This window comes from Budorcas taxicolor, chromosome 9 (genome assembly GCF_023091745.1).
Source record: "Budorcas taxicolor isolate Tak-1 chromosome 9, Takin1.1, whole genome shotgun sequence".
NCBI classification, from domain to species: domain Eukaryota; kingdom Metazoa; phylum Chordata; class Mammalia; order Artiodactyla; family Bovidae; genus Budorcas; species Budorcas taxicolor.
In genome coordinates, this window is record NC_068918.1 from 4,590,011 (window position 1) to 4,614,340 (window position 24,330).

General features: G+C 40.8%; 1 protein-coding gene across 2 annotated transcripts in view; it reads right to left on the reverse strand.

Annotated features, from left to right (window-relative positions):
• Window positions 1-927: 927 nt before the first annotated feature.
• SLC17A5 (solute carrier family 17 member 5) overlaps window positions 928-24,330 on the reverse strand; it is a 76,808-nt gene continuing 53,405 nt past the window's right edge. The window contains exons 8-11 of one of the 2 annotated variants that reach the window (XM_052645749.1): window positions 23,235-23,367; window positions 21,694-21,841; window positions 7,565-7,655; window positions 928-2,197 (exon numbers count right to left, since the gene is read on the reverse strand). In XM_052645749.1, the coding sequence (XP_052501709.1) occupies window positions 2,060-2,197; window positions 7,565-7,655; window positions 21,694-21,841; window positions 23,235-23,367 (510 nt within the window). In that variant the 3' untranslated portion in view covers window positions 928-2,059. Of the gene's footprint in view, window positions 2,198-2,818; window positions 2,903-7,564; window positions 7,656-21,693; window positions 21,842-23,234; window positions 23,368-24,330 lie in introns of those variants that run through there. The other variant, XM_052645750.1, reaches the window with a different exon arrangement.

Genomic DNA, 24,330 nt, shown 5'->3' on the forward strand with positions numbered 1-24,330 from the left:
GAATACTGTATTGGGTTGCCATTTCCTTCTCCAGGGGATCTTTCTGACCCAGGGATCGAACCCAGGTCTCTTTCATTGCAGGCAGATTCTTTACTATCTGAGCTACCCTATCTATCTATCATCTATCTATTATTGTGCCAAGCAGCACTGCTTGCAGGATCTTAGTTCCCTAACCAAGGACTGAACCCCAGCCCCTGGCAGTGAAAGCACTGAGTTCTAACCACTGGACCATTTTTATGTCCCTGGGAGAGTTTGGTATTTTTTAAAGTATTTATTTGGTCAGGTCTTAGTTGGGGCACACGGGATTTTTGATCTTTGCTGGGACATGTGGGATCTAGTTCCCTGAGTAGGGACTGAACTCCGGCCCCTAGCATTGTGAGTGCAGAGTCTTAGTCACTAGATCACCAGAGAAGTCCCTGGTATTTTTGCTTTTTAAAGGCTAGAGAAGGCTTTTGTGTGTCTTTGAGACAGAAGGGAAAGAACAAGAAGAGAGGTAGAGACTGAGGAAGCAAATTAAAGAGGAATTACTGAAGCAAGGTCTAGTGGAGGTGGAGAAGATATAATCACTGATGCAAGCATATGTTTTAGTGGGAAGAGTGGACCCTTTTGAGAACAGGAAGGGCAGGCTGATGGCCGTAGGTTTGTGATGCTGCGTCACTCAGAGGACCAAGTATCCTGCCCACGTGGTGGTAGAGATGCATGCAGAGGTCGACCAGTGGTTTGAGGAAGATGGCAGAAAAGATGTAAAATAGCCACTGTGGGTACTAGAAGATATCACAGAACTGTCAGATCCCCCCCAAAGATCATTCCAAAAAGGTTTATTTTGGTTTATAAAAGAAATATCACCATAGCAACTTAAAGCTATTTACAGATTTAAAAATTAATTTACAGAATGTATACACATCATATTACATTAAATAGCTTTAGTTAAAATATTACAGGTAGTGTTGAACATACACAGTGAAACATAAATCAAGTTCTAAATCACATAAATGCCCTCAAAGCATGCTCAAAGCCACTGGAAGATGGTCCAGGAAAAACTGGAAAAATAAGATTTAAGAAACCAGCACTAAAGATGATTACACCACCGGTTGCAAGTTATGTGGAAGTAGAAGTCACTTTAACCTTGAACTGCAACCAGACACTTAGGTGTCAGACAGAAAAAAATGTTTTTCTTCTTTTTATATTTTAATTATTCTGGTGTAGCTCCTAGAACACAGGACTTGAAGATTTATACTCTGATCCATGTGAAGGTAGGATCATCAAGGATGATGTTATATGTGGCTAATTAGGCATCACACTTTCTTTTGCAGGTTACATGCCAGGCAATACTCCAGTGTGCTGGGAAGGGAAGGGAGAGGGTGCATGGAAACCATGACTGTGGATCGTGCTGTCCCTGTTGGCTCAGGGCTTCATCCACACATTAACAGCCCCAGGGGAAGAATACCATCCAAAGCCTTGGCGCTGACCCTGGTCTTGGATGCTGCCTAAGTGCTGGGCACTGTCCCTGAAGCCAGAGAGGGGACATGTGGCAGCTGCCTGGGCATGCTTCCCTCAGTGAAGTTGCCAGGCTGAATGATACAGTGGCTGCCAGCTCCATGGAGAGGCTAAAGTTTGAGACCTACATGTCAGGGATTACTGATGACAAATAATTTTTTGAGGAAGGTGTACAAAAACAGATGTTTAACAAGACCTGAGAATTATTATCCACCTTAATTAAGCAAAGGTATAGAAGGGTCTATTTCAGCTCATCTCTTTAGGTATGGTCTTATAAATAAATAGAACTCCCCTATTGCAGGTTGCCTGACTTGCAGCCAGATATGTGACCCTGAATTGTAAGTTCCAGCAAACGGGTTAATAATAATTAAAAATAGCTAATTTTGCTTATATGGCAACTAGTGACATTTCATGATTACAAGCCTTACAAATCTAATACAATTTTTCTAGTACAATTTTTTCTTGTATATAGATTGCTTACACATTAAAATATCAAAGGCACTTTTAGGTTACATGATAAACAAAGATACATTAATAGAGACAGGATTATTTATTGGTTCCTTCAGTTTCTGTGTCCTTGGTGATCACTGATAGCCCAGTTTTGCACTTCACCTTTGGCGAATAGTGTGAAGAAAATCGCACCAAATACATTGATAGCAGCAGCGATGCAGAAAACAGTTTGCCATTCTCCAATAGTGTTCTGCAGAGAAAGAGAGGAAAAAGATGCAAATGCAAAAATATCTTGTATGTAGTTCACTTTTTTAAAAAGGTGGTGCCTCAAGACTGTTGTTACATAGCAGTAGCATTATTCATAAAACCTGAACAACACAAATGTCCATCAACAGTGAACTTGTGGCATATGTATTCAATGGAATACTATACAGCAATGAGAATGAATGACCCATAACAACATAGATACAGCTCACAAAATGTGAAGTCAAAAGAAGCCAAACACAAAAGAGTACTGAGTGATTCTATTGATATAAAGCCAATCAGACAAAGCTAATCTATGGTGTTAAGAAGTCAGGATAGTGGTTCCTCTTGGTGGGCGTGAAAGAGATAGGAAGGGCTACCTGGCCACTGTGCAAGAGAGATAACGTTCTGTTTCTTGATTGGGTGGGTGCGGGTTACATGGATGTTTTAACTTTGTGAAGATTTGTCCTACTATGTACTTAGGATTTGTGCATTTTAAAAATGAATGTTATACTTCAAGAAAAAGTTTACTAAAAATAAAACATTGGTATGTCCTCGAATCATGTGTTACTAGGAAAGTATTAGTATTATGCCAGCACATCACCTCCTAAGTACTCACATGGAATGTGTTAGGGGCAGATCAAGTAAGGATGAGTTAAGATGGACTTTGAAGTTCAAGTTTGAGACCTGGCTTGACAGATCCTGCAGGGCTCTTGAATGGCACACAACACACGATGTGGATGGCATTTGTCAGTGAGAGATCAAAAAGATACAGCATGTAATCCAGTACAAAAACATCCAGTAGTCTAATCATTACGAATTATGACATTTTCATGCAATAAAAATAATTTATGTAAAAAATATCCGGTAGTTATCTAAATCTCTGGGTCATGTGACTGTCTTTAATAACCTTTTTTTTTTTTTGGATTTTCACAGTTTCAGTGTAACCAGAGTGCTACATTTGCAGCACTTAGAAAAGAAGAGCAAAACAAGCAGCAGAACTGGCAATGAGGAAGAGAAAGGAAACCAGGAAGGTGGAAGCTGGCATGAAGTGATTTATTTAGGAAAAAAGGAAAAAGAAAGAAAGGAGCGCTCTGTGGTTAATTATGCTTATCTGAGATGGATGTATTTTGGTGAAAAAAATCTTAGAACTGCTTCTTAAATTTTAGGGATTATTTAGATATGGTTGCTAACAATGTGTTATCATCCTAGGGTAGAAGTCGGTCAGTAATTATAAATCAGAGAGACAGGTTTAAGACAGTTTCTTAGGATTCCAAGACAAAGCTGCTCTGTGTGACCTACAGGATGAAATAACACTTCAGTGTAATCTGGAGGCAATGGGTGACTTAAAATCAATCAATAGTATCAGAAATTCACAAAGCTTCTAGTTTGCCTCTTAACAAAAAAAATTCCACCAGTTTTTAGAGAATACTGTTTTGTCTGTAACAAAATTGAACCTCAGGCACGCTCTGACCTTTTATTTCATTCTTCTCCTTCTTAATTTTTGGCCATGTCACACAGCTTGTGGGATCTCAGCTTGCTGACTGAACCTGGGCCACGGCAGTGAGTGCCAAATCCTAACCACGGACTTCCAGGGAACTCCCTATTTCATTATTTATTTATGTTCTGACTCATTCCACAAAATTTTTGTGGTTGTGCAGTAAACTTTAATTGTAAGTAATTACAGTTGTAAAGGCAAATGTGCTTTTCCTTTTTTTAAAAAATAATGGCCTTTTGGACTTCCCTGGTGGGTGAGAATCCGCCAGCCAATGCAGAGGACACAGGTTTGATCCCTGGTCCGGGAAGATTTCACGTGCTGCGGAGCAACTAAACCTCTGGGTCACAACTACTGGACTGGGTCCGAGCTCTAGAGCCCTGGAACTGCAACTGCTGAGCCCAGGTGCTGCAACTACCGAAGCTTGCACCTAGAGCCCATGCTCTGCAACAAGAGAAGCCACTGCAATGAGAAGCCCATACAACACAGTAAAGAGTAGCTCCTGCCTGCCACAACTAGCAAAAGCCCACGCACAGTGATGAAGACCCAGCACAACCAAAAATAAATAAAAGTATTAAAAAAAATAGTAAATTACAAGAATGGCCTTCTAATAATATTAAACAAATGCTAAAACAACATATCTGAAATCCAGTTAATTTCCACTTTACAAACATTCAAGACTTGAATTCAGGAGTCAGTATCTTCCCAGCAGAAGTGCCAGGACTATTGAGAATGTATGGAATTACTCATGGTAGTGTGCTGACTTAGGTTCTTGTGTTGCCACAATGCTCCAGGAAGATAAGGCTAAACATCTGTGACCTGACCATGCTGAGACATTCCAACATTCCTTTCCATTAAGTGAGAGAAAATCATAACAAGGAGGCACAAATTCACTAGAGTAAGGAATTAGAAATGGTAGAGAGCGCCACCTGCAGTGAACACACACGTCTGAAGTCAGAGTATTTGGTAATAAGACAATTTGTAGGCATAGCCTGAAAATCTTAAGGATTGGATAGTGTTAATTTCATCACAGAGACAGAAAATTAAGTCTATTTATAGAGATTTAAATAAGCCTCTTGAAGAATCCAATTTCACTAGTCCTTTAGATTTTCTTAAACAGTAGGAAAACTAGAGTTTGAAAGGGCCTTTGAGGTTGCTGAATTTGGTTTCTTATATAACTCAAGAGTCTCTGCTTAGTGGTCTGGCCTCAGGCGGCCTTCTGGCTTCAGGGCAGACCAGCCCCGGGTCCACGGTGTTTCCAGGGCAGTGCCTGGGCACTGGGGGCGGGGCTGGGGGGTGGGGATGGGCAGCCCCTCCCACACCCCGGCTCACCCCTCCAGTCTCCGTCCTCACAAACTGGCTGTTCCCTTCTCTGTGCCCACAGCACTCTACACACATCTTTTTCTGCCTTTGTCACACTGTACTTTTTTTTTTTTAACATACAACCTTCAAATACTGAGCTTCTCAAATGTAGAATTTGCAATTTTGCCTTCGAATCCTTTGTATCTGTCACACAAATAAGCACTCAAGAAGTGCCAGTTGACATAGAGAATTGAGTATTGGCTAGATTGCTCTTCCCCTTTTGATTCCCCCTCTTCTCCTGGTCACCTCTATCTCCCTCCTACCTCTTCTCTTCTCCATGTAACTCTGTGAACCTCTCTGGGTGTCCCTCACTGTGGAGAATCTTTTCACCATTAACCTAGATGTTTTGTCATCAGTGCTGTATGGATGGAGAAGTCTTGAGGCTACTGTAAGAAGAAGACTGAAAACCAGAGGCAGGAGGCTTAAGTCCAAAACCTGAGAACACCAGAGAACTTCTGACTCCAGGGAATATTAATCGATAAGATCTCATCCAAAAGCCTCCACACCTACACTGAAACAAAGCACCACCCAAGAGACAACAAATTCCAGAGCAAGACAAACCACACAAATTCTCCAGCAAAGTAGGAACATAGCCCTGAGCTTCAATATACAGGCTGTCCAAAGTCATACCAAACCCATAGACATCTCAAAACTCACTACTGGACACTTCATTGCACTCTAGAGAGAAAAATCCAGCTCCACCCACCAGAACATCAACACAAGCTTCACTAACCAGGAAACCTTGACAAGCCACTCGTCCAACCCCACCCACAGGGAGGAACCTCCACAATAAAGAGGACCACAAACTGCCAGAATACAGAAAAGGCAGAGAAATACTCAGCAGGTAAAGTTCAGTTCAGTCGCTCAGTCGCGTCCGACTCTTTGGAACCCCATGAATCGCAGCACGCCAGGCCTCCCTGTCCATCACCAACTCCCGGAGTTTACTCAGGCTCACGTCTATCGAGTCAGTGATGCCATTCCAGCTATCTTTCTGTTGTCCTCTTCTCCTCCTGCCCCCAGTGCCTCCCAGCACCACAGTCTTTTCCAATGAGTCAACTCTTCGCATGAGGTGGCCAAAGTACTGGAGTTTCAGCTTTAGCATCATTCCTTCCAAAGAACACCCAGGACTGATCTTCAGAATGGACAGGTTGGATCTCCTTGCAGTCCAAGGGACTCTCAAGAGTCTTCTCCAACACCACAGTTCAAAAGCACCAATTCTTCTCTGCTCAGGATTCTTTATAGTCCAACTCTCACATCCATACATGACCACAGGAAAAACCATAGCCTTGACTAGATGAACCTTTGTTGGCAAAATAATGTCTCTGCTTTTGAATATGCTGTCTAGGTTGGTCATAACTTTCCTTCCAAGGAGCAAGCATCTTTTAATTTCATGGCTGCAATTACCATCTGCAGTCATTTTGGAGCCCCCCAAAATAAAGTCTGACACTGTTTCCACTGTTTTCCCATCTATTTCCCATGAAGTGATGGGACCAGATGCCATGATCTTTGTTTCTGAATGTTGAGCTTTAAGCCAACTTTTTCACTCCCTCTTTCACTTTCATCAAGAGGCTTTTTAGTTCCTCTTCACTTTCTGCCATAAGGGTGGTGTTGTCTGCATATCTGAAGTTATTGATATTTCTTCCGGCAATCTTGATTCCAGCTTGTGCTTCTTCCAGCCCAGCGTTTCTCATGATGTACTCTGCATATAAGTTAAATAAGCAGGGTGACAATATACAGCCTTGACGTACTCCTTTTCCTATTTGAAACCAGTCTGTTGTTCCATGTCCAGTTCTAACTGTTGCTTCCTGACCTGCATATAGGTTTCTCAAGAGGCAGGTCAGGTGGTCTGGTATTCCCATCTCTTTCAGAATTTTCCACAGTTTAATGTGATCCACACAGTCAAAGGCTTTGGCTTAGTCAATAAAGCAGAAATAGATGTTTTTCTGGAACTCTCTTGCTTTTTCCATGATCCAGTGGGTGTTGGCAATTTGATCTCTGGTTCCTCTGCCTTTTCTAAAACCAGCTTGAACATCTGGAATTTCACAGTTCATGTATTGCTGAAGCCTGGCTTGGAGAATTTTGAGCATTACTTCACTAGCGTGTGAGATGAGTGCGGAAAATCCCATGGATGGAGGAGCCTGGTAGGCTAGAGTTCATGGGATCGCTAAGTGTCGGACACGACTGAGCGACTTCACTTTCACTTTTCACTTTTATGCATTAGAGATGAAATGGCAACCTACTCCAGTGTTCTTGCCTGGAGAATGCCAGGGATGGGGGAGCCTGGTGGGCTGCCGTCTATGGAGTCGCACAGAGTCGGACACGACTGAAGCGACTTAGCAGCAGCAGAGATGAGTGCAATTGTGCGGTAGTTTGAGCATTCTTTGGCATTGCCTTTCTTTGGGATTCAGCATTTTCAGCATTTCACCCTTAATTAAATATACTCAACTTTGACATAGATGTGCAGTTTCAAATGAACTGTTTAGACCTTTTTGGTTTATAAGTAAGTTATCTACTTACCTCAGGGGTAAGACTTCTGGCAATGATGGGCCCAATCATTCCAGGAATAGTGGCAAAGGTATTTGTGATGCCCAGGAGAATACCAGCATACCTGCAGAAACATTTTCATAGAGGTTTATTAATGTGTTACACAGATGTTTTGGGAGGGTGGGAATTGAACTTGTCAGTACTCCCTGCAATGGAAGTGCAGGATCTTAACCACTGAACCACCAGGCAATTCCCTGTGTTACACATTTAAGTAGCTTCTGTCCATAGATAGCTACATTCCCATGCTGTACTCTTGTGAAATTTTATATCTAAATGCAATGTCTTACTGAAATAGGACTAAATAGTTAGCTGCTGAAAACCTCGTATTTCAATAGTTCTGACATCATATAGAGGAACACAGCCACTGAAATGATCTCTTTTATAGTGAAATGGAGACGTGCTGAGATATGATTTTCATACAAGATGGTATCTAGATAGGAAGCTTCATGTATCTTAAAATTTTTGAAGTTAAAAAGAGAATTTGTTTCCTGATTACAAAATTTATGTCATTGTTAAAAATTTAAAATAAGAAAAATACTATGAAGAAAGTAAAATTATTTATAATCCTTCTATGTAGATACAATGAACAGTAACATTTTGGTAAATATCCTAATTTTTTCCTGTATATATTTTAATATATCTAATAATATAATATATTATTATAGAAATGAGATATCAAGCACAGTTTCACAACTTATTTGTTGAACTTATTACACGTCTTCCTGTAGCTAAATCCCTGCATATTGTCCCAGAAATTGACAAACTGAGTTTCATTTGAAACTGTCTGTAGATGACAAAAATGCCTATTGATAAAAATTCTTTTCAGAATCTTTATTGTCCTCAAAGCTGGTACTTCATGTTTTAAGAGGTAATCATTATCTAATTCAAGTTTGCTAATTTTGACCCCATAGTGTCCCTGAAAACTCATGTTTTATTCTCCTTTATTATTTCCAGTGCAACATATATGCTAATTCAATACATGCTGACCAGAGAAATGGTGTGTGACCTGCAGTTGGTCAGGTGCCATGCCTGATCCTATGGGGCTCTGGCTGCACCGGCTGCTGGAGCTTTGTCCCCTGGAGACAAAGGGACAAAGTACCTTCTCCTGGGACTTGATTCCGAAGGGTTATACAGTATGCAACATTTTGGATTACATGCTAGGGTTGCTGAACAGTATTCTAAGTTGTGTGTATTAACAGAAGAACTTAGGATTTTGTCTTGCAGATGGCCTTACAATTCTAAATTTTGTAGACTGAGGCATCATTTGATATAGTCCTATGTGGCTCAGATGGTAAAGCGTCTGCCTGCAATGCGGAAGACCCGGGTTTGATCCCTGGATTGAGAAGATCCGCTGAAAAAGGAAATGGCAATCCACTCCAGTACTCTTACTTGGAAAATCCCATGGAAGGAGGAGCGTGGTAGGCTACAGTCCATGGGGCTGCAAAGGGTCGGACATGACTGAGCGACTTCACTTTATCTCCCCTGTATTTCCTGTACACTGGTAGTATCTATGGGCTTCTTTGGTGGCTCAGACAGTAAAGAATCTGCTTGCAGTGCAGGAGACCCGGATTCAATTCCTGGGTCAGAAAGATTCCGTGGAGAAGGGAATGGCAGGCAACCCACTCCAGTATTCTTGCCTGGAGAATTCCATGGACAGAGGAGCCTGGGAGACTACAGTCCATAGGGTCGTGGCAGACTACAGACTTGAGATCCTAGAGAGTTCATTACATTTAGGTTTGATATTTTTAGCATGAAAACTCAATGGTGGTGGTAGAGTTAAACATTAGTTAATCAAGTAAATTAAGTTACTTTTCATAAAACTCACCTGTGCCGTGTGCAGTGCTTAGTCACTCCGTCGTGTCCGACTCTTTGCGACCTCATGGCCTGTAGCCCGCCAGCTTCCTCTGTCCATGGGGATTCTCCAGGTAAGAATACTGGAGTGGGTTGATATGCCCTCCTCCAGGGGATCTTCCCAACCCAGGGATCGAACCCAGGTCTCCCACATTGCAAAAGGATTCTTTAGTATCTGAGCCACAAGGGAAGCCCATGAATACTGGAGTGGGTAGCCTATCCCTTCTCCAGGGGATCTTTTCCACCCAGCAATCGAAATGGGGTCTCCTGCATTACAGCTGGATTCTTTACCAGCTGAGCTACCAGGGAAGCCCAAAAGCCACCAAGTTACATGCAAAGGCCAATTAGAGATTTTAAACTTTTTAATGAGATAATCAGTGATATTATAAAATAAAATTGTGGTCAAAATTAAAGAAGCTTGGTATTAATTAGACCACATAGTCTTATTGTGGGATGATACTGTTTCTGTTAGGTTTAGGATCCTCAGTACCTCAGTTGCAGACCACTGATCTGAAATTCCTCACCCCATTTTAGATATGGAAAAGTGCCTGCTATGGACAGAATTGTGTCCTCCCCCAACCCACACTTCCAATGTGACTGTATTTGGAGACAGGGCTTTTAAGAAGCAATTGAGGTTAAATGAGGTCATAAAGATAGGCTCCCAACCTAACAGGGTTGGTGGCCTTACCAGGCGGCTCACTTAACAAAAAATTCCTAAGTATGTCATTTGTGTCCACCACTATAGACACAGTGTCCAATAATAAATTAAACATAGCTCCTGTTCTCAAGAAGCTTACAGTTTACTTAATGAGAAAGACTATGGGTCAAAAATGTAATACAACTTAGTCACCAGAATAATGGGCTTCCCACGTGGCTCAGGAGTATGTCAAGGCTGTATATTGTCACTCTGCTTATTTAACTTATATGTGGAGTACATCATGAGAAATGCCAGACTGGATGAAGCACAAGCTGGAATCAAGATTGCTGGAAGAAATATCAATAACCTCAGATATGCAGATGACACCACCCTCTCTGTTTTGGTGAGCTCCTATGGAGGAGAGGCCACGTGAGGACATAGTGAGAAGGTGACTGTCTGCAAACCAGGAGGGCAGCCCTCACCAGAATGCAACCCAGCAGGCACCCTGACCTCAGACTTCTAGCCTCCAGAATTATGAGAAGATCAGTTTCTGTTTTTTAAGCTACTCAGCCACATGGTATTTTTATGGCATCCTGAGTTGATCGACACAGTGCCTAAATAAAATATCCTGCTAAACCCAATTCAGTTATCTGTAAACATCACAAATTTTTATGTTGAAAACCGATGTACACAGTGTACAACAACAAAAGAAAAGAGCTCAGAACTTTTTGGCTTATGCCCTTTAGGGAGCAGATCTTAAATTAACCAACCTTGGCAGAACTTGTCCTTTTTTTTTTAAAGCATTAACACCTTGGCAGTAGGAGGAAATGACTGCAGTGTTACCAGGCCTTTTCAGTGACAGATATTAAGTGCAGATGAATGTTGTGAAATTCTAAATGTCAACACCAAGAAGCTCATTCAAGTATTTATATTACACTAGGCAAGAAAGGCCATAAAAGAGTGATGAGAGCCTGCGGGAAAGAAATTGTTGTATGGACTCAGCCTGGATTTTGTGCTATTGGAGCCTTAGAATTCTGTGGGGTTAATAGTTAAAAATCTATTCAAATCCTTTGAAATCTGAGTAACAAGATTCTCCATAGAAAATATATATCTTAGTCCACAGAAGAAAAGGTTTAGAAAATACCATGTCAATATATATTTACATGCTAACAGGACTGATTGCCTATTGAAAAACCTTATGCCAGGCAGGGTTCTAAGTAGTTTTTATATCTTATCCCACTTTAACAGTAAAATGAACCCCAAGAGGAAGGTTATCTTTACTCTATAGATAAGAAAGAAAGAAAGACTATAAAATGTTACTCAATTTGTCTGGTTCCAAATCAGTACTTAATATTGGAATGTTATCACCTATAATGCTGGGGCTTGTAGCAAAAAATTAAGCATGAGAAAACTGATCTTTCCTATGTTGTGAATTCAGTGATGACTGTTTTCAATAAGGCATTGTTACAGATATATAAAATATCCATCAACAGAGGAATGGATAAAGAAGGCGTGGTACATATGTTTAATGGAATATTACTCAACCACAAAAAAGAAAGAAATAATGTCATTTGCAGCAACATGGATGGGCATGTGGAATCTAAAAAAATGGTACAAATGAACTTATTTACAAAACAGAAATAGAGTCACAGATGTAGAAAAGAGACTTATTGTTATCAGGAGGGGCAAGGAGAACTGTGAGACAGGTACTGACATACATATACTACCATATATAAAAAAGACAACTAGTAAGGCTCTATTACATAGCACAGGGAAGTCTGCTCAATACTGTATAATGACCTACATGGGCAAATAATCTAAAAAAGAGGATATATGGATACGTATAATAGATTCATATACATATACAGCAAATTGATTCACTTTGCCGTCCAACTAATACAACATTGTAAATCAACTGGACTCCAACTTAAATTTAAAAAAACCCTGTAGTTTATTATTTTAACCTCCTTGAGGATAGAATCTGGGTGTGCCCAGGACATATACCACTTTGGTCAATAAATAATCTGTTGAATACATTTTTAAAAATTATGTCTTATTTTCCCACAATTTATTGACTATTCTCAGAATAAGACGGAAAAGGATGAACTAAAATTGTTGATTATGAAAATACTCCTCAAATGTGTAAGAAATACATCACTCACCCTAATATCGTCTTTGGAACATAGTCGATTCTTATCACAGTTTCTAACCAATTATAATTATAATGCATGAAGGAGATCCAAGAGTTCAAGCCATTTTAATAGTAAACATCAACTACTGCTGTCACTCACCCATCCATCCATTCATTTAACAAGTAATTCTTAAATTTTATTTATTTATTTATGTCTGGCCGAGCTGGGTCTTCACTGCTGCATGGCATTTCTCTGGCTGTGGCGAACAGGCACTATGCTTCACTGCAGTTCATGTGCTTTTCACTGCGGCGGCTCACTTAACAAAAAATTCCTAGGTATGTCATTTGTGTCCACCACTATAGACACACTGTCCAGTAATAAATTAAACATAGCTCCTGTTCTCAAGAAGCTTACAGTTTACTTAATGAGAAAGACTATGGGTCAAAAATGTAATACAACTTAGTCACCAGAATAATGGGCTTCCCACGTGGCTCAGGAGTATGTCAAGGCTGTATATTGTCACTCTGCTTATTTAACTTATATGCGGAGTACATCATGAGAAATGCCAGACTGGATGAAGCACAAGCTGGAATCAAGATTGCTGGAAGAAATATCAATAACCTCAGATATGCAGATGACACCACCCTTATGGCAGAAAGCAAAGAGGAACTAAAGAGACTCTTGATGAAAGTGAAAGAGGAGAGTGAAAAAGTTGGCTTAAACCCAACATTCAAAAAACAAAGATCATGGCATCTGGTCCCATCACTTCATGGGAAATAGATGGAGAAACAATGGAAACAGTGACACACTTTATTGTCTTGGGCACCAAAATCACTGCAGATGGTGACTGCAGCCATGAAATTAAAAGATACTTGCTCCTTGGAAGAAAAGCTATGCCAAACGTAGACAGCATGTTATAAAGCAGGGATATTACTTTGCCAATGAAAGTCTGTATAGTCAAAGCTATGGTTTTTCCAGTAGTCATGTTTGGATGTGAGCGTTGGACCATAAAGACTTGGACATAAAGCACCAAAGAGTTGATGCTTTTGAACTGTGGTGTTGGAGAAGACTCTTGAGAGTCCCCTGGACTGCAAGATCAAACCAGTCAATCCTAAAGGAAATCAGTCCTGAATATTCATTGGAAGGACTGATGCTGAAGCTGAGGCTCCAATACTTTGGCCACCTAATGTGAAGAGCTGACTCATTAGAAAAGACCTTGATGCTGGGAGATATTTAAGGTAGGAGGAGAAAGGGATGACAGAGGATGAGATGGTTGGATGGCATCACCAACTCAGTGGACATGAGCTTCAGCAAGCTCCGAGAGATAGTGAAGGACAGGGAAGCCTGGTGTGCTGCAGTGCACGGGGTCTAAGAGTCGGACACGACTGAGCGACTAAACAACAACAACAGGTGGTTCAGTGGGTAAAGAATCTGCCTGCCAGTGCAGCAGATGCAAGGGATGTGGATTCTATCCCTGGGTTGGGAATATCCCCTGGAGGTGAGCATGGCAATCCACTCCAGTAGTATTCCTGCCTGGAGAATTTCATGGACAGAGGAGCCTGGCAGGCTACAGTCCATAGGGTCACAAAGAGCTGGACACAACTGAAGCGACTGAGCATGCATGCATCATCATGGGTATCTTCTTTACTTTTCAGGTCTAAACTACTGTCAAGTCACTTCTATTGTACTTACAAAGATCTCAAATCTATCTATCTTTATACATCTCCTATCTCCATTCTGGGCCATTACCACCGCCTCCCTGGGTTACTGCAATAGCCTCTTAATTGGTTTTCTCTGCTTGTATTTGTTCACACAAGAATGACCTTAAAAGTGACCAGAGAAGGTCACTTCCTACTTGCTTTGGATACAATTTAAAATACTTACTATATGCCCCTACTTACTCCCCAGTGGCTTTCTTCCCTGCATCTCAGCCACAAGTGACCTCTCAGTTAAGTGAAATACAGAGTTTTGGACTGAATGTCTATGTGCTTCCAAAATTCATATGTTAAAGTCTTGACCCTCAATGTGATTGCATTTGGAGACAGGCTGTTTACGAGGTGATAGAGGTTAAATGAGATCATAAGGAGCGGGACTCTAATCTGGCAAAGCTGATGCCCTTATAAGAAGAGTGAGAGACATCAGAGCTCTCTCTCTGCACACACCCATGCACACGTACCCAGGGAAAGGCCGTGCGAGCACAGGGCAAGAAGCTGGCCCTTCTGCAAACCAGGAAGAGTCCTCACCAGAAACCAAGGTGTCGGTACCTTGATGGGAATTCTAGCCTCTAGAACTGTAAGAAAATTTCTGTTGTTTAAGGTATTCAGTCTGTGTGTTTTATTCTGGCAGCCCAAGCAGACAGAGACACACACCAATTTCCTCTTCCTGCCATGTAAATTTTCCTGTCAAGAACACTACTTCCTTTTTGCCTAACTTCTTGCTTATCGTTGAGGCTTTAGCTTAAATAAGTATCAGTTCCTCAGAGAGACCTTCCCTTGCTCCCTGGTCTGCCTTATGCCCCCTATTATATTCTCTTACTTTCTCTTCAGAAAGTTAGTTTTTATTTGTTTCTTTCATGTCCACCACCCTAGACTAAGGGTTCCACAGGCCAGAGCTGGGCTGTTTTGGCTGACACTTAGTAGGTAGGCACGTGATAAGTATTTGCTGAAAGAATGAATTATCATCATAACTTACTACAATGATTTTTTATTGTTTCTTTCCCAAACTAGACTGATTGCCTTGTGAGCAGGAGCTGGGTTTTATTTTCTATAGTGCCATGTGGAGGGCTGAATGTACAACTGGTACTATATAGACATTTGCTGTATGCACTAGAGGACTGGGCCAGCCCTGGGCCTCATGCTTGAAAACACAGGGATATAAAGGATCCTTTAGATCCCTGATGATCTAAAGACATAGATTCTGGTTCACTAAGTCTGGAGAGATTCCTGAGAATCTTCATTTTGCACAAGCTCTCATGTAATGATGCCAGTGGTCCATGGACCACAGTCTGCATAAAGAACACTCTAAATCTTTCCTAGTTCTAACTTTCTATGATAAAACTATACACTGTATAAACTATACACTGTATACCCTGCACGTACGAACTATGCATCGTATACCCTGCTTGTACGAACTATGCGCTGTATACACTGCACGTCCGAACTGTGCACTGTATACACTGCATGTATAATCTATACACTGTAGTTTATAAAAACACTGTCACTCGTTTAACTTACTTCCAGGGAAATCCTTTCCAGATTCCTCTTCTAATCAATCGCATAAGGGAACATATTTCAGTCCTTTAATTATTGCTATGCCTTGAATCCTTTTCTGTAATGAGACTTAGTCTACTTTGTAAATACCACGTCCGCCTCAAGTCCCGAGGAGAGATGTGTTTGGGCCTTCAGGCTCCTGCTTAGGCCCTTCCGCTGAAAAGGCTTCTTACACCTTCACTCCTTCCATGTCAATGGGCTCTTAATTATTTCAGTTATGCTTGTATCCGATCTTTCAAACTGTCACTATATTTAACAAGGTTTTCTTGAGGTTAATTTACTTTTCAAGTATTCTTCTTCTCTTTCCTCACTATGTTAAGCTCCTTTAGTTTTTTTTAATTAAAAAAATTTTTTTTGGTTGCCCTGCATGGCATGTTGGATCTTATTAACAGCTCCCTTAACAGGGACTGAACTTGTGCACCCTGCACTGGAAGTGAGGAGCCTTAACCACTGGACCACTGGGGAATTCTAAAACTCCTTTAGTTCTAAACTCAACAACATGTATACTTAACATTTTCTAGCTTGTAAAGTTCACAAAATTCTTCCCCTGTTTCTCATAAGAAAGAGCATTAAAGCAAAGTGTTGATTGACACACAGTAAGGTCAATACACAAATAGTTTTCTAGAAAGGATTTTCTCATGATACTGAATACGAAAATCTGTTTTCCAGGCTTACCTGGTGGCTCAGTGGTAAAGAATCTGCCTGTCAATGCAGGAGACACGGGTTTGATCCCTGGTCCTGGAAGATCCCAGTACCGGGAAGCAACTAAGCCCGTGCACCCCAACTATTATGCCTGTGCTGTAAAGCCCAGGAGCTGCAACTACTGAAGCCCATGTGCCCAAGAGCTTTGTTCTGCAGCAAGAGAATCCATCACAACGAGAAGCCTGCACATCACAACTAGAGTCAGCCCCACTCACCACAATTTGAGGAAAGCCCACACAGCAACAAAGACCCAGCACAACCAAAAATAAATAAATAAAATAAAATAATAAAAGAAGAAAATCTATTTTCCTTCTTCCATGCATGTAATTGATTGACAGCACTGCCGATGGCCCTGCACAGTACTGCCGGGGGTCAACAGGACAGACTTGGGCCCTGAACCCTCAGAGGTGACAGCACCAGAGCTTTTGCTTGGCTATCTTTTGTTTCAAATTGTTTCTTGGCCCAATATCCAAGTGTCACTTGTTTTCTTTCCTCAGTTCCCCACTGTTAAGGGTATGTAGATGGAAGCTCCTATTTTTTTGAGTATGATCATGTACATCAACCACTCAACAACTATGGACTGGGGGTGCTTCTCCTTGTGCAGCAGTTGTGATATGGATATATAAGATGTCTCAGTCTGAGAAAGCTCCCAAAGAGATTAGGGCAAGAAGAAAGAGAAGCGTTACATTCAGAAATAATTACAAATTAAGCTATGAACATGGAATGTCAGGTACATGAATCAAGGCAAATTGGAAGTGGTCAAACAAGAGATGGCAAGAGTGAACGTCGACATTCTAGGAATCAAGAGAACTAAAATGGACTGGAATGGGTGAATTTAACTCAGATGACCATTATATCTACTACTGTGGGCAGGAATCCCTCAGAAGAAATGGAGTAGCCATCATGATCAACAAAAGAGTCCGAAATGCAGTACTTGGTTGCAATCTCAAAATTGAGAGAATGATCTCTGTTCGTTTCCAAGGCAAACCATTCAATATCACAGTAATCCAAGTCTATGCCCCAACCAGTAACACTGAAGAAGCTGAAGTTGAACGGTTCTATGAAGACCTATAAGACCTTTTACAACTAACACACCAAAAAGATGTCCTTTTCATTATAGGGGACTGGAATGCAAAAGTAGGAAGTCAAGAAACACCTGGAGTAACAGGCAAATTTGGCCTTGGAATGCGGAATGAAGCAGGGCAAAGACTAATAGAGTTTTGCCAAGAAAATGCACTGGTCATAGCAAACACCCTCTTCCAACAACACAAGAGAAGACTCTACACATGGACATCACCAGATGGTCAACACCGAAATCAGATTGATTATATTCTTTGCAGCCAAAGATGGAGAAGCTCTATACAGTCAAAAAAACAAGACCAGGAGCGGACTGTGGCTCAGATCATGAACTCCTTATTACCAAATCCAGACTCAAATTGAAGAAAACAGGGAAAACCACTAGACCATTCAGGTATGACCTAAATCAAATCCCTTATGATTATACAGTGGAAGTGAGAAATAGATTTAAGGGCCTAGATCTGATAGATAGAGTGCCTGATGAACGATGGAATGAGGTTTGTGACATTGTACAGGAGACAGGGATCAAGACCATCCCCATGGAAAAGAAATGCAAAAAAGCAAAGTGGCTGTCTGGGGAGGCCTTACAAATAGCTGTGAAAAGAAGAGAGGCAAAAAGCGAAGGAGAAAAGGAAAGATATAAGCATCTGAATGCAGAGTTCCAAAGAATAGCAAGAGGAGGTAAGAAAGCCTTCCTCAGCGATCAGTGCAAAGAAACAGAGGCAAACAACAGAATGGGAAAGACTAGAGATCTCTTCAAGAAAATTAGTGATACCAAGGGAACATTTCATGCAAAGATGGGCTCGATAAAGGACAGAAATGGTATGGTCCTAACAGAAGCAGAAGATATTAAGAAGAGGTGGCAAGAATATACAGAAGAACTGTCCAAAAATATCTTCACGACCCAGATAATCATGATGGTGTGATCACTCATCTAGAGCCAGACATCCTGGAATGCGAAGTCAAATGGGCCGTAGAAAGCATCACTACGAACAAAGCTAGTGGAGGTGACGGAATTCCTATTGAGCTATTTCAAATCCTGAAAGATGATGCTGTGAAAGGGCTGCACTCAATATGTCAGCAAATTTGGAAAACTCAGCAGTGCCCACAGGATTGGAAAAGGTCAGTTTTCATTCCAATTCCAAAGAAAGGCAATGCCAAAGAACGCTCAAACTACCGCACAATTGTACTCATCTCACATGCTAGTAAAGTAATGCTCAAAATTCTCCAAGCCAGGCTTCAGCAATATGTGAACTGTGAACTTCCAGATGTTCAAGCTGGTTTTAGAAAAGGCAGAGGAACCAGAGATCAAATTGCCAACATCCGCTGGATCATCGAAAAAGCAAGAGAGTTCCAGAAAAACATCTATTTCTGTTTTATTGACTATACCAAAGCCTTTGACTGTGTGGATCACAAGAAACTGTGGAAAACTCTGAAAGAGATGGGAATACCAGACCACCTGACCTGCCTCTTGAGAAATCTGTATGCAGGTCAGGAAGCAACAGTTAGAACTGGACATGGAACAACAGACTGGTTTCAAATAGGAAAAGGAGCACGTCAAGGCTGTATATTGTCACCTTGCTTATTTAACTTATATGCAGAGTACATCATGAGAAACGCTGGACTGGAAGAAACACAAGCTGGAATCAAGATTGCCGGGAGACATATCAATAACCTCAGATATGCAGATGACACCACCCTTCTGGCAGAAAGTGAAGAGGAACTAAAAAGCCTCCTGATGAAATTGAAAGAGGAGCGTGAAAAAGTTGGCTTAAGCTCAACATTCAGAAAACGAAGATCATGGCATCCGGTCCCATCACTTCATGGGAAATAGATGGGGAAACATTAGAAACAGCATCAGACTTTATTTTTGGGGGCTCCAAAATCACTGCAGATGGTGACTGCAGCCATGAAATTAAAAGACGCTTACTCCTTGGAAGAAAAGTTATGACCAACCTAGATAGCATATTCAAAAGCAGAGACATTACTTTGCCAACTAAGGTCCGTCTAGTCAAGGCTATGATTTTTCCAGTTGTCATGTATGGATGTGAGAGTTGGACTGTGAAGAAGGCTGAGCGCTGAAGAATTGATGCTTTTGAACTGTGGTGTTGGAGAAGACTCTGGAGAGTCCCTTGGACTGCAAAGAGATCCAACCAGTCTGTTCTGAAGCAGATCAGCCTTGGGATTTCTTTGGAAGGAATGATGCTTAAGCTGAAACCCCCGTACTTTGGCCACCTCATGCGAAGAGCTGACTCATTGGAATTAAGACTCTGATGCTGGGAGGGACTGGGGGCAGGAGGAGAAGGGGACGACAGAGGATGAGATGGGTGGATGGCATCACTGACTCGATGGACGTGAGTCTGAGTGAACTCCGGAAGTTGGTGACAGACAGGGAGGCCTGGCGTGCTGCAATTCATGGGGTCGGAAAAAGTCGGACACGACTGAGCCACTGAACTGAACTGAAACTATGATATCCAGCATAAAATTATAAACTGAGAAAACAAAGAGAAAGAAAAAGCACAAAGGTCTGGAAAGGCTTAATGAAGAACTAGGATGTGAGCTGTGGAGGATTCATATGGATGGGGAGGAAAGGAAACGGACAAGAGGCTGAGAATGAATCCCAGTGGAAGGCATTGTGGAACAGCAGACAGGACTCTGCCTGGAGCCAGGCATACAAAGACTCTGATCCTGCAGCGCCTTCTTGGACTTCTTATACAAAACAAGAAACTAGATTATCTAGAAGTATTTATTGAAGGGATGGGAGACTGAGGATTAATAGGAATAGGAAGATTCTGAGGTAGTCTAGGTGTGAAAAATTGGGCGTAAGGGGTAGGAGACTACTTGTCTTTTCTCTAAAAATAAATTCATATTCATTATTTTTAAAACATTAAGTGTACCAAATCCTCTGGGTTAAAATATTCACACAGTCCCCCCATCTATCTTGTGTCAACTGGCACAAAAGAATTCTAGAAGAATGTGTCCCAAAGAATAGTTCCAGAGAAATAGCTATTTAAAGAATTTTGGGCTTAAAAGTAGGATCCTAGGGGAAGTTTTGGCTCTATCACTTATTTGCTGAGTTATACAAGATGAGTCACTTGACCTCTCTGAATCTGAGTTTTCTCAGTCATAAAATAGGTCATGAATGCCTTTCTCAAAGGGATGCTTTAAGAATCAAACACGATAATGTTTGTGAAGATGGTTTATATGCTATCAAGTACTAAACAAATATATTTGCACATAGGTAAGATCATAATTGGACAAACAACTTGGTCTGGTCTTGGGCATTCATCCAGCCAACTAAATGCTCACCATGGGCCAAGCTCCATGGTGAGCCCTGAGAACGTTAAGACTCTGAAGAACTCTGCCTTCACAAAGGTCCTATTCTAGCTGGGCGGTGTATGTAATGTTTTTACAGAGGTGATGATAGTTAAACGTTTAAATTTAAAAACAACTTCATGCTTTAATTATTATGTAAACTGAAACTTTGTTTAAGGATTTAAGTCAGTCTTAGGGCAGTCAAATTCATAGACACAAGAAAATAGTAGAAGGGCAGTTGCCAGGGATTGGGGGTGAGGGAGGAAGAATGGGAGTTAGTGTTTAATGGGTCCAGGGTTTCAGCTTGGGAAAATAAAAAAGAGTTCTGGAACACGCTTCTCTGGTGGTTCTGTGGTAAAGAATCTGCCTGCCAATGCAGGAGATGTGGGTTTGATTCCTGGTCCAGGAAGATCCCATGTGCCTCGGGGCAGTTGAGTCTTTGTGCCACAACTACTGACCCAGCAGACACCCTAGAGCCCTTGTTCCACAAGAGAAGCCAACGCAACGAGAAGCCAGCACACTGCAGCCAGAGAGCAGAACTTGCTCTCCCCAACTAGAACAAAGCCTGAGCAGCAATGAAGAACCAGCAAACTAAATAAAGAAACAAATATTTTTTAAAAATAAGAAAAAAAAGGGTTCTTGAATGGATCATGTTGATGGTTGCACGACAGTGTGAATGGATGCACTTAATGAAGGGATAATTAGGAAATATGGGATGGACATGCACACTTTGTTATATTTAAAATGGATAACCAACAAGGACCTACTCTGAGGCACAAGGAACTCTGTTCAATGTTATTTGGAAGCCTGGGTAGGAGGGGGTTTTGGGGGAGAATGGATACATGTATATATTTGGCTGAGTGCCTTTGCTCGTCACCTGAAACTTTCACGACATTTTTAATTGGCTTTATCCCAATACAAAATTAAAAGTTAAAAAATAAATAAATAAATAAATAAAAATACATTAGAACTTCTAAAATATTTTAAAAATGGTATCAATAGTAAAGTTTATGTTATGCATAATTCACTACAATTAATGATTAATAATGATTAAATAATGATTAGTAATTTAAATAATAACTTAAAGTTAATCTGAACCAATCTTAAATCAGTACTCACGAAGGAGCAATGTCCAGATGGTTGATGCTAAATCCAGAAGAGCAAAAGCCTCCCAGTGTTGTTGATATGGTTAGGAATGCAACAGCCAAGGAATAATCACAGCCTATAAATCCTGCGGCGACCAGGAATATCGCAGGTCCAATCATCCCTGGAGTTAAAACGTTATAGAAAGAAAAAAAAACAAGCCCCAGCATTAGTCTTTGCTTGCTCTTTAATATAGCATAAATCTGAGATTTGATATTACTGCCACCTACTGTAGAAACATTGTACTGCCTGGAAGATTCAGCTTCAATTATAGTTTCATAAATAAAGGAAATCAGTCCTGAATATTCATTGGAAGGACTGATGCTGAAGCTGAAACTCCAATACTTTGGCCACCTGATGCGAAGAACCGACTCATTTGAAAAGACCCTGATGCTGGGAAAGATTGAAGGCGGGAGGAGAAGGGGATGACAGAGGATGAGATGGTTGGATGACATCACTGACTCAATGCACATGAGTTTGAGCATGCTCCAGGAGTTGGTGATGGACAGGGAAGCCTGGCATGCTGCAGTCCATGGGGTCGCAAAGAGTCAGACACGACTGACTGAGTGACTGAACTGAACTGAACTGAAATAAAAAGTGCTGGAAAATATATGGAATTAATGCAACTATTATAAAAGTTAAAAAATCTCTTTATGCAATGTTATTAAATTTACATGTGACCAGGACTCAGCTAAAGTTCTACAATGTTTGAGAAAAGAGCAAGAGAATGACTAAAACATATGGTTCCAGAGAGAGGCAACAATTGATACAGAATATGATTTAAAATTCACATTACCAAAGAAGGTAAACTAAATAATAAACTTTGTTAGATAAGGTTAGAAAAATACTCCATCTAGGTTTTGACAACTGAAAGTGGTACACGGAGTTTATTACAGGCAGTTAAGCATAACATAAAAGTAATATAGGAAGGAGTGTAATGAGCAGCTGCTGTGTTTTCTGTGCCTATAGCAGGACCATCCAGCAACTCTCTGTGATGATGGAAATGCTGTATTTGTAGATACTGCAATAAAGGAACTTATTAGTTGTCTTACACCGTTTTAAAATTCACTTTTCTTAAATCAGAGTCTGAAACATGATTATTTAAGGTTCCTTTGAGTTCTTTGATTTATGGGTCCTCATTTGCTATAATGATGCTAGTATATATTTTTGATTGAAATTTAAAATAGAAAAGGGATGGAGACTTTCTCATTTTCATTGCAAACTTAGAGTTGAAAACAAAATGATTTACAAAAATTCTGGGGAAGATATTTAGCAAAGCAAGCCATTTTTTTTTAATAGCTGTAAGAGTATGGTAGAGATAACAGGATATTATAAATCTTAATCCTCAAAATGCATCATTCAAAAGGAACCATCTTATACAGAGATGTACTACGTGTGCTAAAATATATTGTTTTGATATGTGAACAAATAACTAATATTATCACTTTTACTTTGCCTTTCAATGTAAACACAGTAAATAATTGTAAACCAAAACAACATGATTCATTTTTACGTACCTATAAGGCTAAAAACTCTTCGAACCCACAGAGTTGAAAAATTCCATCTTGCCCTTAAATTGTCAGCAGCTTGACCCGACAGGATCATACATAACCAACAGCCTAAATAAGGGACTGCAGATAAAAACCCATTCTGGAAGGAATAAGAATATCCAAGATTAATTATAGAGGGAAAAAGAACCAAAATAACACACACACACACACACACACACACACACACACACACCCCTACCACCACATGAAAGCAAATACATAGCAGTATTCTGCTAACTTTTATATAATACAGTAAATAAGTTCAGTTTTCAGAAGGAATCCGGGATTCAGCTCAATGCAGTCCCAAAGAGCCTGTCTTACAGGGAACCAGAGCTCCCCATAGTCTAATTTGCTTAGGGTGATCTTGAATGCTATTTTGGGATTTGGGGTCTAGCTTCAGTGAGAGGATGTATTCCTATCAGCCTAGGGCTTTCCCCCACAGGACAGTCTTAATTTATTTATTTTGAAAACATTTTTAAATTATAAAATAAAATTCAGAGAAAATCACATAAGTCAAATGCACAGCTTGATGAATTATTTTCAAGTGAGCACCATCCAGATGCTGTTAGAAACTGCTCTCTTCTGGCTTCTTGCTTGAGGATGCCCAGACCTACTTCAACTGCATCAGTGCCGGGTGCTGATGAAGGTGAAGTGACAGAAGAGGAGCCCAGGGCTGCTGGTACCCCATCCCCCCCAGCCCTCCGCCCCTATCCAGGGTGATGAGGATACATGGAAGAAGTAGATGAGGAGTTTCTCATCAGACTTTGTCCCCTCTGCATTGTGTCCCTGTGACTCTCCTGGCAGTGGCCCTGGCCCAGCTCCCTCTGCTGATGTCTAGTGGTTTTAGTTCTGTCCTTCTGTCTAAGGCAGGATACAAGGGCCTCAAGCTCTATTCCTTTGCACGTCTGACATGGGGTTTGAATGTTGCGTGTTGTGTTTTTTGTTTATTTTGTTCTGAAATTAAAGTATGCAACATAAAGAAGATGCAGTTTAAAAAAGCAGTGCCTGAAAAAAGAAATAAAAAATAAATTAAAAAAACAGTGCCTGGAGCACTCGCACATGC